Below are 16,579 nucleotides of genomic sequence, written 5' to 3'. Positions count from 1 at the left end.
ATCATAAAAATGTGATTATCATTTTTACATGAGGATTAAAACATTTGAGTTGGTCTATTATACTTAAGTTGTTTTTGCATCCAATCAGATGCATGCAAACATAGTTAAAGTTTGTCCACTTAATCTAAAATCTTGTCATACACTAGGAGATGACAACGACAAAAGATGAGGTGTTCTACTTGATAATAAAGTGAATGATGTTCAAAGATTTACATTCAATGATGATCAAAGTAGTTTGACATATTTTGCTTAAGAATGACTGACTTTAGTTTTATGCTTGTTTGTTTCTGCAAAAATTCCAACTCTTGAATCTGAATCCCTTGTGTAATTATCAGGAAAAAATTCCTGTGATTTTTATCTGTAGAGTTATAATGAGATAATGTCTATTAAAACAATTTCAATTTCTGAATTGAAAAGTTCCAAGAGTATGTCAAAGTGATTGACAATTTTGCATGTTGTATTTAATGTTGCACATTTGGAGTTGGACATTCAGAACTAAAACTTGGTAAACGACTCGGTGAACTAAAATTTATTTGTACCGAATATGGTTGAATTGTAGAAAACTGAATTTTATTAATATGGGTGGCATTTTCTTTGACATTTAATTGTGTAAAGCATTTAGGTCTAATTTTATTCTAAAAATATCTTGGGTGACATTACTTTAGAATCAGCAGAAAATCTACTGCAAAAAATACCAAAAAAAAATTCTCATTTTCAAAATATTTGTCTTTCAGGCTGAATTGTTGCTTTGAAGGTTTTGTGATTCTTGCCATTCAGGCATATGGTGAACAGAATCTTTGGAGAGAAGTGCTTCCATTTATTGATGCTGCTTATGGGGGCATCCAAAAGTGTCCTCCAACCATCATAAAACTTTGGTAAGTGCATGAATACATAACAAGGTTAAAGGATGTTCCAGATAAATGTGACACTTTTTTGTAAGAAAAGTAAAAAAACATTATTTCTTGACCAATCATGTTGTATTCTCCAAGTTCAAAGTTCATCGCAAGTGATTTTTTGTTGAATAAAATCCCTTAAAAGGGCTACTCTGAACCTCCACTACAGTTTTCAGACAAGAACTGAGCAACTGTTTTTCAAGAGATAATTGAACACCAGTTTGATCTTGCCAATCAGCTTGCTTTGGTTGTTGCAGGTGGTGTTTTTCTCAACGACTCACCCCACACCATGGAAATAAGGTGAATTAGAGGTGGGCAGATGTGGTGGATTAGTGAAGTTGTAGGGATTAGTGAAGTTGTAGAAGTTCTCAGACAAGCAATTGTGGGTTTACCTGGACGTGGGACATGGAGCTGAGTCTTGTTGTCACACATATATCCTCCTTGATCACCTTCTCCATTCAGCACTTGACAGCAATGGACAGTAATATAGTCATCGAAATTGAGCCTGAGTTTCAAACGTGTGCTGGCATGATGTGGCTTTTGCTGTAACCATAAATAGAATTGTCTGTGATAGTCTGTGCCAATAAAAACGGTTCACTTCCTTCACTTCAAAAACATTTTTAGGATGATTTGATTGGTTGATTACAATACTATTCAAGTATTCCTTGATTATAATTGCCAAATTGTATTTCATTAAGTAAATCGCCTTCAATTACTGAAAGCATTGAATCTTAAACTACAATGATACTTCATATTTGAGTGTTATTTGCACAACCTTTCGATCGATGTAACCACCAACCTTCTTCATTTATATCTTGTCAAATTTAAGAATCTGCACAAAATTTTTAATAGAATCCTTCATTCAGCCGAATTCAAAATACACACTGGGAAACCATCATATTTGAAAAATATTATGTCCGTATTTCCAAGATTTCGCATTTAGATTCAAATTAAAAATAAAAAGTTAAACAAAAAAACTCTAGAAGATGCTATTACTAAAATATTTATAATAAAAATAGACTTAAAATTTCATTCATTAGTGAATCATAAGTTCTTAAAACATAATTTTCAAAACTAAACTACCTAAAACAAATTGTTATCAAAACATGTTTTCATTCTTGTAAATAAATATTCTTACTTTCCATTAATGAGATTTTAATTTCCAGTCAAAATTTTTTATGTATTTATTATCTTAGTTACTAGCCAAAAAATAAAAAATAAATTATTATTAAAATCTAATGACAAAAAGAAAAAACAATTATCATTAAAATCTAATTTTCAAGATTTACCCATGCCAAATTAAAACCCATCAAGTTCGATAACTCAAAATAAGAGTTATCCTCCCTTGAATGTTTAAATTTCAGTTACTTAAAAATCTTAAGAGATGCACAAATATATTTAAAATGCGATTTAGAATTAGCCACTTCTAATATATGAAATTTTTTTTTTTTTTACCTAATATATATATATTTTAACAAAAACCAAAACATCAAAGAATCACTGAAGCCAACAAATAGTGTACTTCAACGTTAGTTACAACTGTTTCAAGACTCTTTGGACAAATTCAAACATTATGTCGTTTGAAAATTTTCACAAGAACAGCCTTTCATCAGACTATAACAATGAAACATTATGGAAACCATTTCCCTTATAAGGAAAAGAAAGCAAGCAAAAATATTTTACCTATATCTCATCCTTGCAAAGTTTTTTTTAAAGATATATATATATATATATATATATATATATATATATATATATATATATATATATTAGCTAATGAATCTAATAAAATTTTAGGCTGATTTTTATTATAAATATTCTAGAAATAGTATCTCCTAGAGTTTTTTTTTTGCTTCAGTTTTTATTTTTATTTCTAATAAGAACCTAAATACAAAATCTTGGAAATATGGGTGTAACCTTTTCTCAAACATTGCAGTTTAAGATGGCTTCCCACTTTTCAGTGATAGGTACCTATAAACACTATAAAAATAAGTGTCTATTTTGTTTTCGCTAAATCATTTTTCATTCCAAAGATGTAATTAATCGTTATATTTATGTTTAGAAAAAATATCATGGCTGACGGAGCAAAAGCGTGCTTTCCCCACTTGAGTGAAATTAAGGTTTCCGTATGAAATTCTGTACAGATTCCAGAGTTTGACAAGATGAAACATTGTGCAGAAAATAACAAGATGAAACATTGTGCAGAAAATAACACTCAAGATGAGAACGATAATGCGAAGAATTCAAATAATACAAAGAATTTTAAAAATTCCAAACTGTAATAAAATGATTCTAGTCTTACAAAAATATTAATTTTTATTCTTCACATATAAACAATGCTCGTTTCCAGACATATAACACAAATGCTCAATTGCAGAAAAGGTCATTCTACTGTTTCAGAAAGTATCAGACTTCTGATGCAATTCTTTAGCCGAATAAGAGCTAGATTTGTCCTATGATAGAGTACTGTTGGAGAGATGCCACTGTGTGCACTTTTTCTTGTTTATCAACAAAATACAGAGTACAGAATCAACTTCCTAATCTGGTAATCTTGTTTCACACAGAAGAGATATTTTTAGTCTCTCTATTATATCATTTGTGGTAGTTACAAAAAAATGTTCACAGCAAGAACTCTTCCAGCTACAACCACAGCAAAGAATTTTTTTTTCTTTCTCTCTCTCTGTACCAAAAACCAAATGAGACTTCTATGAACAGAGTTTTTTTCTTTGTACATCACAAGTGTGGAACAGCATATCGCAAGTCTGTTTCCCAACCGACTACAACATGGTTACACATATACTTATTGAGTCATACTCTTGGAAAATCAAGTCCTTTTAATATTCTGACAATTCTACACAGTTTCTAATACTCTTGCAATGGCGATCATTGTCCAACCAATAATTCTTTTCACCCTTATCCTTGAGTTGCTCTCAGGCCTTAATAAGTGGTTACTCATCAGTAGAGAAAGAAAGGAAATTAAAGAGAGAAACATTGCTTACCTTCAAGTGTGAAGAGGGTTAAAAAAAATGAATACATGAAAACAATTGTTTTGCTCATATCAATTTTAATGGTTTTTGTTTTTCTTGTATGCATTTTTATTTATTTATTTTTTTTTTCTTTTTAGTATTGGTCTTTTGTCATGGGTTGGTGAACATTCCCTTGCTCAAAAGCAAGCGTGCCTTTGGTTAGAGGAGAGTTCTAACAAGTGGAACATGGAGCAACACACAGATGTGGGCCGTGTCGTTTTGGAGAAAGTTCTGATCCCACAAAAACGATACAACGAAATCCACTCTATGCTTGAAAAACTGGATGGGATGATGGATTTGGAGAAAGACTCTATTCGGAAATGGATTGATCGGATGCATATAGCGATGGATCAGAGACGCATGGCTGATAAGAATGATGAAGCAGCTACAAAATTCCGAAAAGGTAAGTTTGATTTCAATAATCAATGTACCAATAATTTGGATGTGACTTCATTTCTCTTTATGTATAGTTTATACCAGAGGTCAGGAATCGGCTTATAGTGGGTTACTATTTACTTGTCTCTATAAGAATAAAGTTAGACTAAACAGATACTACACTTTGATCCTGTCCTGATCACTTCCAATGACATATAAAAACGTTACAAATACATTTTTTTTTTTTTTTTTTTTTTTACAAAGGCATCACCACATTATCAAGGCCCAGAGGCCACTCAAGGATAAGGGTTAAAGAGTGTACAGTAGAAATTGGTCAATATAGTAATCGTTAGTAATGAAAATTTGGTAAATTTAATAACTTATATGGAACGGCTCATCAAGAACTTATTTACTTTAGACTTGAACACAACCATATTGTAGTCAGCCGGAAAGCAGGAAAACGGAAGACAATTCCACAGGCGTGCAGTTCTAAGAAAGAAGCTTTGTTCATGGAATCTACGTTTAGGTTTAGGCACAGATAAAGAGTGGGGGAAATTATTGATAGTGTTTACAGCTAGACGAGTGTTTCTTGTGAAAGTTTGGCGAGGGGGGACCATAGATTGAAGCTCAGTTGACAAAGAAAAGCAACAAAAATAAAATGAGAAAAGACTTGGTGGATAGAAACAAACAAACAATTTTATCAAGAAAAGAAAAAAAAAAAACTTAGTTAAAAAAAAAAAAGTTTTTTGTTTTTTTTTTAACTAAACTTTGTTTTACTGCTAAGATTTTGCTCTCTCAGCTACAAAGAAAATTTTTTGTGTGGTAATAATTATGAAATATAGAAAGAAAAACTGGCTGAGAAAGCCTTTTTTTTTTTCTTTACTTACTGTGATGTGAGATTTCAATCAATGTAGGTTTTTTTTTTACATGGGGGGGGTCACCACTTATCAAGGCCTGGAGGCCACTCAGGGATAAGGGTTATTGCGTGTACAGTAGTCAATGAGATAGTATTGTAGCAATCATTAGTATTGGTAATTTGATAGAGTGTCTTACTTAAGGGGGGCGGTTTGTCAGGAATTTGTTTGTTGAACTTGAAGACATCCAAGTTGTAGTCAGGTGGAAAACAGGCAAACAGAAGAGAGTTCCACAGTCGTGCACTTCTGAGAAAGAAGCTCTGCTTATGGAATCTACGTTTTGATTTAGGCACAGATAAAGAGTGGGGAAAATTATTGACAGTAGTTTCAGCCAGACGGGTGTTTTTCATGAAAGATTGGCGAGGGGGGGACGAGAGATTGGAGCTCAGACGAGCACTTGCCATGGAAATAACGATAAAACAAAGACAGGCTCGCAACGTCTCTTCTGTGGGAGAGAGGCTGCAGGAAAGAGAAAAGGGCATCCCCCACTAAACCATGAAGTTTATTTTATACTCTGTCAAGGCAGCATAGGCTGTTTTTAGCAGCTCCTGCCCAGATGTGGCAGCAGTACTCCATCCTTGGACGTACTTGGCTTTTATACAGATAGAGAATTGCATCAGTAGTGAGATATCTTCTGGAGCAGTAGAAGGATCCCACCATTTTCCCAGCTTCCTTGTCAAGATTCACTAATCCTATGAGATATAACCGTTAGCACATCTGCTGTAGATCTTGCAGAGCAGAAACCATATTGCATGTCACTAAGAAGGTTGTTTCTGTTGAGGTGGTTGACTACTTCTTTATTTAATATGGATTCCAACAACTTACTCATGACACACAGGAGACTTATTGGTCTGTACTGAAAGGGAGATGACTTTTCACCTGAATTCTTAAATACAGGACATACTGATGAGGTTTTCCAGGGTGTTGGAAAGCAATGCTTAAACAGTTTTGTAAGTATGGAGGCAAGTTCTGGTTGGAGCTTTTTCAGCACTATAACTGGAATGCCGTCAGGGCCAGTTGCTTTACTGGAATCAAGGTTCTTGATTAGCTTGGCGACCTCACGCACAGATATTTGTATGTTGCATCACGTTGTTGTAGATGATTTTTTGAGTCAGAATTTTTTACCACATCTATTTCATATCTTTCCTATTTTTATTGGAACTTTAAAATTAATTATCTGAATAAAGTTGCTGCAATAATTTCCAAATTCTTACAATATTGATACAGTTATAGGAGGAAAATATTTTTCATTACTGATTTCAACTCTTTTTTTATTAAGTGTGCCAAGTATTTAATTGTAGCTAAAAAAAATCACATTTATGGATACTTAGCTTCAAGTCATATTTAAAAATTTTATTAAATACCATTGTCACATGTTCAGTGTTTTTTTTTTCCATTTTCACATGAACACAGTATTTTCTTTAATATAGCCATTTAAGTCATGATCCAGTATTTATACTGGAAATTTATCAACAATTTATAAACCGTCTTAATTTGGAATGTGTTTGCATTAAAATTAAATTAAAGAAATAGGAAACAAACTTTTTTTTTTCATATTTATATAAAAAAAATTATTTAAATATATTTAAATAAAAAATTTTTTTTTATATTTAGATAATTTTTTTTTTTCTTCAGAAATCTCCCAGAGTCTGCTGCTGACTATTTTTCTCCGAATGCGGAACTTTCTCGCTTTAATTCCATCTTTGATGAAACATAGCGTAGGAAAAGCTGTTTTCTTTGGATTGTCATTTTACTTTGTCTTCTTGCATTTAAAAATGAGTAAGTATCCATCATTTGTTTCTCGTGAAATATTTCACTGGACCAATAGATGCAATTACATTATGTTCATTGTGTCTGTTTCTAAAATTTCTAGGCATTTTATTTTTGCCTATGACATTGAAAATATTCCATTATAAAATAGAAAAAATGTTAAATGTTGCATGGTCCCTTAAAGGAGCTCTGGAGCTGTTTTCTATTAACTTAGCATTGACGTTGTATTCTTGAACATTGAAACAAATATATTGGAAGAAAAGCTAAAGTGATAATCTCCTGGATTTAAGAAAAACAATGTGTCTGGATGCAGAATCCTTCAACTGAAATCAAATTTTCTTGGTCGGAGGAGGAAAGTTGTTCTTTTCACTTCACTCTTTAAAGGGCTACCAGCCTAAAATTTGATGTATCCTCCTCCAAGCCAGCAAATGAAGTTCTTCTTTTTAAAAACACAAGACTTTTTTCTATTGAACTCTAATTCCTAATAATACCATCTATTGGAAATATGTATTTCCTCATTGTTTCTCGATCGTTTCCGCTTTTCCTCTGAATCTTCCTTTCTTTCTCATTCTTAACTATATCCCTCTTCAATTCTCTTTTCCCCTTTTTCTCTCTCTCTTGCTCTCAAACTTATTTTGCTCTTATATAAACATTATTATCAACTATGCTCTCCCATCTTTCATTATTATCAGCTATGCTCTCCGATCTTTTATTATTATCAGCTATGCTCTCCGACCTTTCATTATTATCAGCTATGCTCTCCCATCTTTCATTATTATCAGCTATGCTCTCCCATCTTTCATTATTATCAGCTATTCTCTCCCATCTTTAATTATTATAATCTATGCTCTCCGATCTTTCATTGTTATCATCTATGCTCTCCCATCTTTCATTATTATCATCTATGCTCTCCCAGCTTTCATTATCATCATCTATGCTCTCCCAGCTTTCATTATTATCATCTATGCTCTCCCATCTTTCATTATTATCAGCTATGCTCTCCCATCTTTCATTATTATCAGCTATGCTCTCCCATCTTTCATTATCATCATCTATGCTCTCCCATCTTTCATTATCATCATCTATGCTCTCCCATCTTTCATTATTATCATCTATGCTCTCCCAGCTTTCATTATCATAATCTATGCTCTCCCAGCTTTCATTATTATCATCTATGCTCTCCCATCTTTCATTATTATCATCTATGCTCTCCCATCTTTCATTATCATAATCTATGCTCTCCCATCTTTCATTATCATAATCTATGCTCTCCCAGCTTTCATTATTATCATCTATTCTCTCCCAGCTTTCATTATCATAATCTATGCTCTCCCATCTTTCATTATTATCATCAATGCTCTCCCATCTTTCATTATTATCACCAATGCCCTCCCAGCTTTCATTATTATCATCTATTCTCTCCCAGCTTTCATTATTATCATCTATTCTCTCCCAGCTTTCATTATCATAATCTATGCTCTCCCATCTTTCATTATTGTCATCTATGCTCTCCCATCTTTCATTATCATAATCTATGCTCTCCCAGCTTTCATTATCATAATCTATGCTCTCCCATCTTTCATTATTATCACCAATGCTCTCCCATCTTTCATTATCATCATCTATGCTCTCCCATCTTTCATTATCATAATCTATGCTCTCCCAGCTTTCATTATTATCATCTATTCTCTCCCAGCTTTCATTATCATAATCTATGCTCTCCCATCTTTCATTATCATCATCTATGCTCTCCCATCTTTCATTATTATCATCTATGCTCTCCCAGCTTTCATTATCATAATCTATGCTCTCCCAGCTTTCATTATTATCATCTATGCTCTCCCATCTTTCATTATTATCATCTATGCTCTCCCATCTTTCATTATCATAATCTATGCTCTCCCATCTTTCATTATCATAATCTATGCTCTCCCAGCTTTCATTATTATCATCTATTCTCTCCCAGCTTTCATTATCATAATCTATGCTCTCCCATCTTTCATTATTATCACCAATGCTCTCCCATCTTTCATTATCATAATCTATGCTCTCCCATCTTTCATTATTATCACCAATGCTCTCCCATCTTTCATTATCATCATCTATGCTCTCCCATCTTTCATTATCATAATCTATGCTCTCCCATCTTTCATTATCATAATCTATGCTCTCCTAGCTTTCATTATTATCATCTATGCTCTCCCATCTTTCATTATCATCATCTATGCTCTCCCAGCTTTCATTATTATCATCTATGCTCTCCCATCTTTCATTATCATCATCCATGCTCTCCCATCTTTCATTATCATCATCTATGCTCTCCCATCTTTCATTATCATCATCTATGCTCTCCCATCTTTCATTATCATCATCTATGCTCTCCCATCTTTCATTATCATCATCTATGCTCTCCAATCTTTTATTATTATCATCTATGCTCTCCCAGCTTTCATTATCATAATCTATGCTCTCCCAGCTTTCATTATCATAATCTATGCTCTCCCAGCTTTCATTATCATAATCTATGCTCTCCCAGCTTTCATTATCATAATCTATGCTCTCCCAGCTTTCATTATCATAATCTATGCTCTCCCAGCTTTCATTATCATAATCTATGCTCTCCCATCTTTCATTATTATCATCTATACTCTCCCATTTTTCATTATCATCTATGCTCTCCCATCTTTCATTATTATCATCTATGCTCTCCCAGCTTTCATTATTATCATCTATGCTCTCCCAGCTTTCATTATTATCATCTATGCTCTCCCATCTTTCATTATCATATTCTATGCTCTCCCATCTTTCATTATCATCATCTATGCTCTCCCAGCTTTCATTATTATCATCTATGCTCTCCCATCTTTCATTATTATCATCTATGCTCTCCCAGCTTTCATTATTATCATCGATGCTCTCCCATCTTTCATTATCATCATCTATGCTCTCCCATCTTTCATTATCATCATCTATGCTCTACCAGCTTTCATTATCATAATCTATGCTCTCCCATCTTTCATTATCATAATCTATGCTCTCCCATCTTTCATTATTATCATCTATGCTCTCCCATCTTTCATTATTATCATCTATGCTCTCCCATCTTTCATTATCATAATCTATGCTCTCCCAGCTTTCATTATCATAATCTATGCTCTCCCAGCTTTCATTATCATAATCTATGCTCTCCCATCTTTCATTATTATCATCTATGCTCTCCCATCTTTCATTATTATCATCTATGCTCTCCCATCTTTCATTATCATCTATGCTCTCCCATCTTTCATTCTTATCAGCCATGCTCTCCCATCTTTCATTATCATCATCTATGCTCTCCCATCTTTCATTATCATCATCTATGCTCTCCCATCTTTCATTATCATAATCTATGCTCTCCCATCTTTCATTATCATAATCTATGCTCTCCTAGCTTTCATTATTATCATCTATGCTCTCCCATCTTTCATTATCATCATCTATGCTCTCCCAGCTTTCATTATTATCATCTATGCTCTCCCATCTTTCATTATCATCATCCATGCTCTCCCATCTTTCATTATCATCATCTATGCTCTCCCATCTTTCATTATCATCATCTATGCTCTCCCATCTTTCATTATCATCATCTATGCTCTCCCATCTTTCATTATCATCATCTATGCTCTCCAATCTTTTATTATTATCATCTATGCTCTCCCAGCTTTCATTATCATAATCTATGCTCTCCCAGCTTTCATTATCATAATCTATGCTCTCCCAGCTTTCATTATCATAATCTATGCTCTCCCAGCTTTCATTATCATAATCTATGCTCTCCCAGCTTTCATTATCATAATCTATGCTCTCCCAGCTTTCATTATCATAATCTATGCTCTCCCATCTTTCATTATTATCATCTATACTCTCCCATTTTTCATTATCATCTATGCTCTCCCATCTTTCATTATTATCATCTATGCTCTCCCAGCTTTCATTATTATCATCTATGCTCTCCCAGCTTTCATTATTATCATCTATGCTCTCCCATCTTTCATTATCATATTCTATGCTCTCCCAGCTTTCATTATCATCATCTATGCTCTCCCAGCTTTCATTATTATCATCTATGCTCTCCCATCTTTCATTATTATCATCTATGCTCTCCCAGCTTTCATTATTATCATCTATGCTCTCCCATCTTTCATTATCATCATCTATGCTCTCCCATCTTTCATTATCATCATCTATGCTCTACCAGCTTTCATTATCATAATCTATGCTCTCCCATCTTTCATTATCATAATCTATGCTCTCCCATCTTTCATTATTATCATCTATGCTCTCCCATCTTTCATTATTATCATCTATGCTCTCCCATCTTTCATTATCATAATCTATGCTCTCCCAGCTTTCATTATCATAATCTATGCTCTCCCAGCTTTCATTATCATAATCTATGCTCTCCCATCTTTCATTATTATCATCTATGCTCTCCCATCTTTCATTATTATCATCTATGCTCTCCCATCTTTCATTATCATCTATGCTCTCCCATCTTTCATTCTTATCAGCCATGCTCTCCCATCTTTCATTATCATCATCTATGCTCTCCCATCTTTCATTATCATCATCTATGCTCTCCCATCTTTCATTATCATCATCTATGCTCTCCCATCTTTCATTATCATAATCTATGCTCTCCCATCTTTCATTATCATAATCTATGCTCTCCCATCTTTCATTATCATAATCTATGCTCTCCCATCTTTCATTATCATAATCGATGCTCTCCCATCTTTCATTATTATCATCTATGCTCTCCCATCTTTCATTATCATCTATGCTCTCCCATCTTTCATTATCATCTATGCTCTCCCATCTTTCATTATCATCTATGCTCTCCCATCTTTCATTATCATCATCTATGCTCTCCCATCTTTCATTATCATCATCTATGCTCTCCCATCTTTCATTATTATCATCTATGCTCTCCCATCTTTCATTATTATCATCTATGCTCTCCCCGCTTTCATTATCATAATCTATGCTCTCCCAGCTTTCATTATCATAATCTATGCTCTACCATCTTTCATTATTATCATCTATGCTCTCCCAGCTTTCATTATCATAATCTATGCTCTCCCAGCTTTCATTATTATCATCTATGCTCTCCCATCTTTCATTATTATCATCTATGCTCTCCCATCTTTCATTATCATAATCTATGCTCTCCCATCTTTCATTATCATAATCTATGCTCTCCCATCTTTCATTATCATAATCTATGCTCTCCCAGCTTTCATTATTATCATCTATTCTCTCCCAGCTTTCATTATCATAATCTATGCTCTCCCATCTTTCATTATTATCACCAATGCTCTCCCATCTTTCATTATCATAATCTATGCTCTCCCATCTTTCATTATTATCACCAATGCTCTCCCATCTTTCATTATCATCATCTATGCTCTCCCATCTTTCATTATCATAATCTATGCTCTCCCATCTTTCATTATCATAATCTATGCTCTCCTTGCTTTCATTATTATCATCTATGCTCTCCCATCTTTCATTATCATCATCTATGCTCTCCCAGCTTTCATTATTATCATCTATGCTCTCCCATCTTTCATTATCATCATCCATGCTCTCCCATCTTTCATTATCATCATCTATGCTCTCCCATCTTTCATTATCATCATCTATGCTCTCCCATCTTTCATTATCATCATCTATGCTCTCCCATCTTTCATTATCATCATCTATGCTCTCCAATCTTTTATTATTATCATCTATGCTCTCCCAGCTTTCATTATCATAATCTATGCTCTCCCAGCTTTCATTATCATAATCTATGCTCTCCCAGCTTTCATTATCATAATCTATGCTCTCCCAGCTTTCATTATCATAATCTATGCTCTCCCAGCTTTCATTATCATAATCTATGCTCTCCCAGCTTTCATTATCATAATCTATGCTCTCCCATCTTTCATTATTATCATCTATACTCTCCCATTTTTCATTATCATCTATGCTCTCCCATCTTTCATTATTATCATCTATGCTCTCCCAGCTTTCATTATTATCATCTATGCTCTCCCAGCTTTCATTATTATCATCTATGCTCTCCCATCTTTCATTATCATATTCTATGCTCTCCCATCTTTCATTATCATCATCTATGCTCTCCCAGCTTTCATTATTATCATCTATGCTCTCCCATCTTTCATTATTATCATCTATGCTCTCCCAGCTTTCATTATTATCATCGATGCTCTCCCATCTTTCATTATCATCATCTATGCTCTCCCATCTTTCATTATCATCATCTATGCTCTACCAGCTTTCATTATCATAATCTATGCTCTCCCATCTTTCATTATCATAATCTATGCTCTCCCATCTTTCATTATTATCATCTATGCTCTCCCATCTTTCATTATTATCATCTATGCTCTCCCATCTTTCATTATCATAATCTATGCTCTCCCAGCTTTCATTATCATAATCTATGCTCTCCCAGCTTTCATTATCATAATCTATGCTCTCCCATCTTTCATTATTATCATCTATGCTCTCCCATCTTTCATTATTATCATCTATGCTCTCCCATCTTTCATTATCATCTATGCTCTCCCATCTTTCATTCTTATCAGCCATGCTCTCCCATCTTTCATTATCATCATCTATGCTCTCCCATCTTTCATTATCATCATCTATGCTCTCCCATCTTTCATTATCATAATCTATGCTCTCCCATCTTTCATTATCATAATCTATGCTCTCCTAGCTTTCATTATTATCATCTATGCTCTCCCATCTTTCATTATCATCATCTATGCTCTCCCAGCTTTCATTATTATCATCTATGCTCTCCCATCTTTCATTATCATCATCCATGCTCTCCCATCTTTCATTATCATCATCTATGCTCTCCCATCTTTCATTATCATCATCTATGCTCTCCCATCTTTCATTATCATCATCTATGCTCTCCCATCTTTCATTATCATCATCTATGCTCTCCAATCTTTTATTATTATCATCTATGCTCTCCCAGCTTTCATTATCATAATCTATGCTCTCCCAGCTTTCATTATCATAATCTATGCTCTCCCAGCTTTCATTATCATAATCTATGCTCTCCCAGCTTTCATTATCATAATCTATGCTCTCCCAGCTTTCATTATCATAATCTATGCTCTCCCAGCTTTCATTATCATAATCTATGCTCTCCCATCTTTCATTATTATCATCTATACTCTCCCATTTTTCATTATCATCTATGCTCTCCCATCTTTCATTATTATCATCTATGCTCTCCCAGCTTTCATTATTATCATCTATGCTCTCCCAGCTTTCATTATTATCATCTATGCTCTCCCATCTTTCATTATCATATTCTATGCTCTCCCAGCTTTCATTATCATCATCTATGCTCTCCCAGCTTTCATTATTATCATCTATGCTCTCCCATCTTTCATTATTATCATCTATGCTCTCCCAGCTTTCATTATTATCATCTATGCTCTCCCATCTTTCATTATCATCATCTATGCTCTCCCATCTTTCATTATCATCATCTATGCTCTCCCATCTTTCATTATCATCATCTATGCTCTACCAGCTTTCATTATCATAATCTATGCTCTCCCATCTTTCATTATCATAATCTATGCTCTCCCATCTTTCATTATTATCATCTATGCTCTCCCATCTTTCATTATTATCATCTATGCTCTCCCATCTTTCATTATCATAATCTATGCTCTCCCAGCTTTCATTATCATAATCTATGCTCTCCCAGCTTTCATTATCATAATCTATGCTCTCCCATCTTTCATTATTATCATCTATGCTCTCCCATCTTTCATTATTATCATCTATGCTCTCCCATCTTTCATTATCATCTATGCTCTCCCATCTTTCATTATCATCTATGCTCTCCCATCTTTCATTCTTATCAGCCATGCTCTCCCATCTTTCATTATCATCATCTATGCTCTCCCATCTTTCATTATCATCATCTATGCTCTCCCATCTTTCATTATCATCATCTATGCTCTCCCATCTTTCATTATCATAATCTATGCTCTCCCATCTTTCATTATCATAATCTATGCTCTCCCATCTTTCATTATCATAATCTATGCTCTCCCATCTTTCATTATCATAATCGATGCTCTCCCATCTTTCATTATTATCATCTATGCTCTCCCATCTTTCATTATCATCTATGCTCTCCCATCTTTCATTATCATCTATGCTCTCCCATCTTTCATTATCATCTATGCTCTCCCATCTTTCATTATCATCATCTATGCTCTCCCATCTTTCATTATCATCATCTATGCTCTCCCATCTTTCATTATTATCATCTATGCTCTCCCATCTTTCATTCTTATCATCTATGCTCTCCCCGCTTTCATTATCATAATCTATGCTCTCCCAGCTTTCATTATCATAATCTATGCTCTACCATCTTTCATTATTATCATCTATGCTCTCCCAGCTTTCATTATCATAATCTATGCTCTCCCAGCTTTCATTATCATAATCTATGCTCTCCCAGCTTTCATTATCATAATCTATGCTCTCCCAGCTTTCATTATCATAATCTATGCTCTCCCAGCTTTCATTATCATAATCTATGCTCTCCCATCTTTCATTATTATCATCTATGCTCTCCCATCTTTCATTATCATCTATGCTCTCCCATCTTTCATTATCATCTATGCTCTCCCATCTTTCATTATCATCATCTATGCTCTCCCATCTTTTATTATTATCATCTATGCTCTCCCAGCTTTCATTATCATAATCTATGCTCTCCCAGCTTTCATTATCATAATCTATGCTCTCCCATCTTTCATTATTATCATCTATGCTCTCCCATCTTTCATTATTATCATCTATGCTCTCCCATCTTTCATTATTATCATCTATGCTCTCCCATCTTTCATTATAATCATCTATGCTCTCCCAGCTTTCATTATTATCATCTATGCTCTCCCATCTTTCATTATTATCATCTATGCTCTCCCATCTTTCATTATCATCATCTATGCTCTCCCATCTTTCATTATCATAATCTATGCTCTCCCATCTGTCATTATTATCATCTATGCTCTCCCATCTTTCATTATCATCTATGCTCTCCCATCTTTCATTATCATCATCTATGTTCTCCCATCTTTCATTATTATCATCTATGCTCTCCCATCTTTCATTATCATCTATGCTCTCCCATCTTTCATTATCATAATCTATGCTCTCCCATCTTTCATTATCATAATCTATGCTCTCCCAGCTTTCATTATTATCATCTATGCTCTCCCATCTTTCATTATCATAATCTATGCTCTCCCATCTTTCATTATCATAATCTATGCTCTCCCAGCTTTCATTATCATCATCTATGCTCTTCCATCTTTCATTATTATCATCAATGCTCTCCCAGCTTTCATTATCATAATCTATGCTCTCCCAGCTGTCATTATTATCATCTATGCTCTCCCATCTTTCATTATCATCTATGCTCTCCCATCTTTCATTATCATCATCTATGCTCTCCCATCTTTCATTATCATCATCTATGCTCTCCCATCTTTCATTATCATAA

The 16,579-nt window shown here is 34.0% G+C and overlaps 1 protein-coding gene across 1 annotated transcript in view; it reads left to right on the top strand.

Annotated features, from left to right (window-relative positions):
* The window catches only part of LOC145295991 (peroxisome assembly protein 26-like), a 62,065-nt gene that overhangs the window by 13,310 nt on the left and 32,176 nt on the right, over nt 1-16,579 (top strand). The window contains exons 2-4 of the mRNA XM_080141963.1: nt 735-875; nt 4,018-4,322; nt 6,844-6,987. Coding sequence (XP_079998089.1) covers nt 735-875; nt 4,018-4,322; nt 6,844-6,987 — 590 coding nt within the window. The remainder of the gene's footprint in view (nt 1-734; nt 876-4,017; nt 4,323-6,843; nt 6,988-16,579) is intronic.

This window comes from Euprymna scolopes, chromosome 2 (genome assembly GCF_053919585.1).
Source record: "Euprymna scolopes isolate OS-2025 chromosome 2, ASM5391958v1, whole genome shotgun sequence".
NCBI lineage: Eukaryota > Metazoa > Mollusca > Cephalopoda > Sepiida > Sepiolidae > Euprymna > Euprymna scolopes.
Note: the sequence above shows the minus strand (reverse complement) of the source record. Positions and strands in the feature narration are given on the sequence as shown.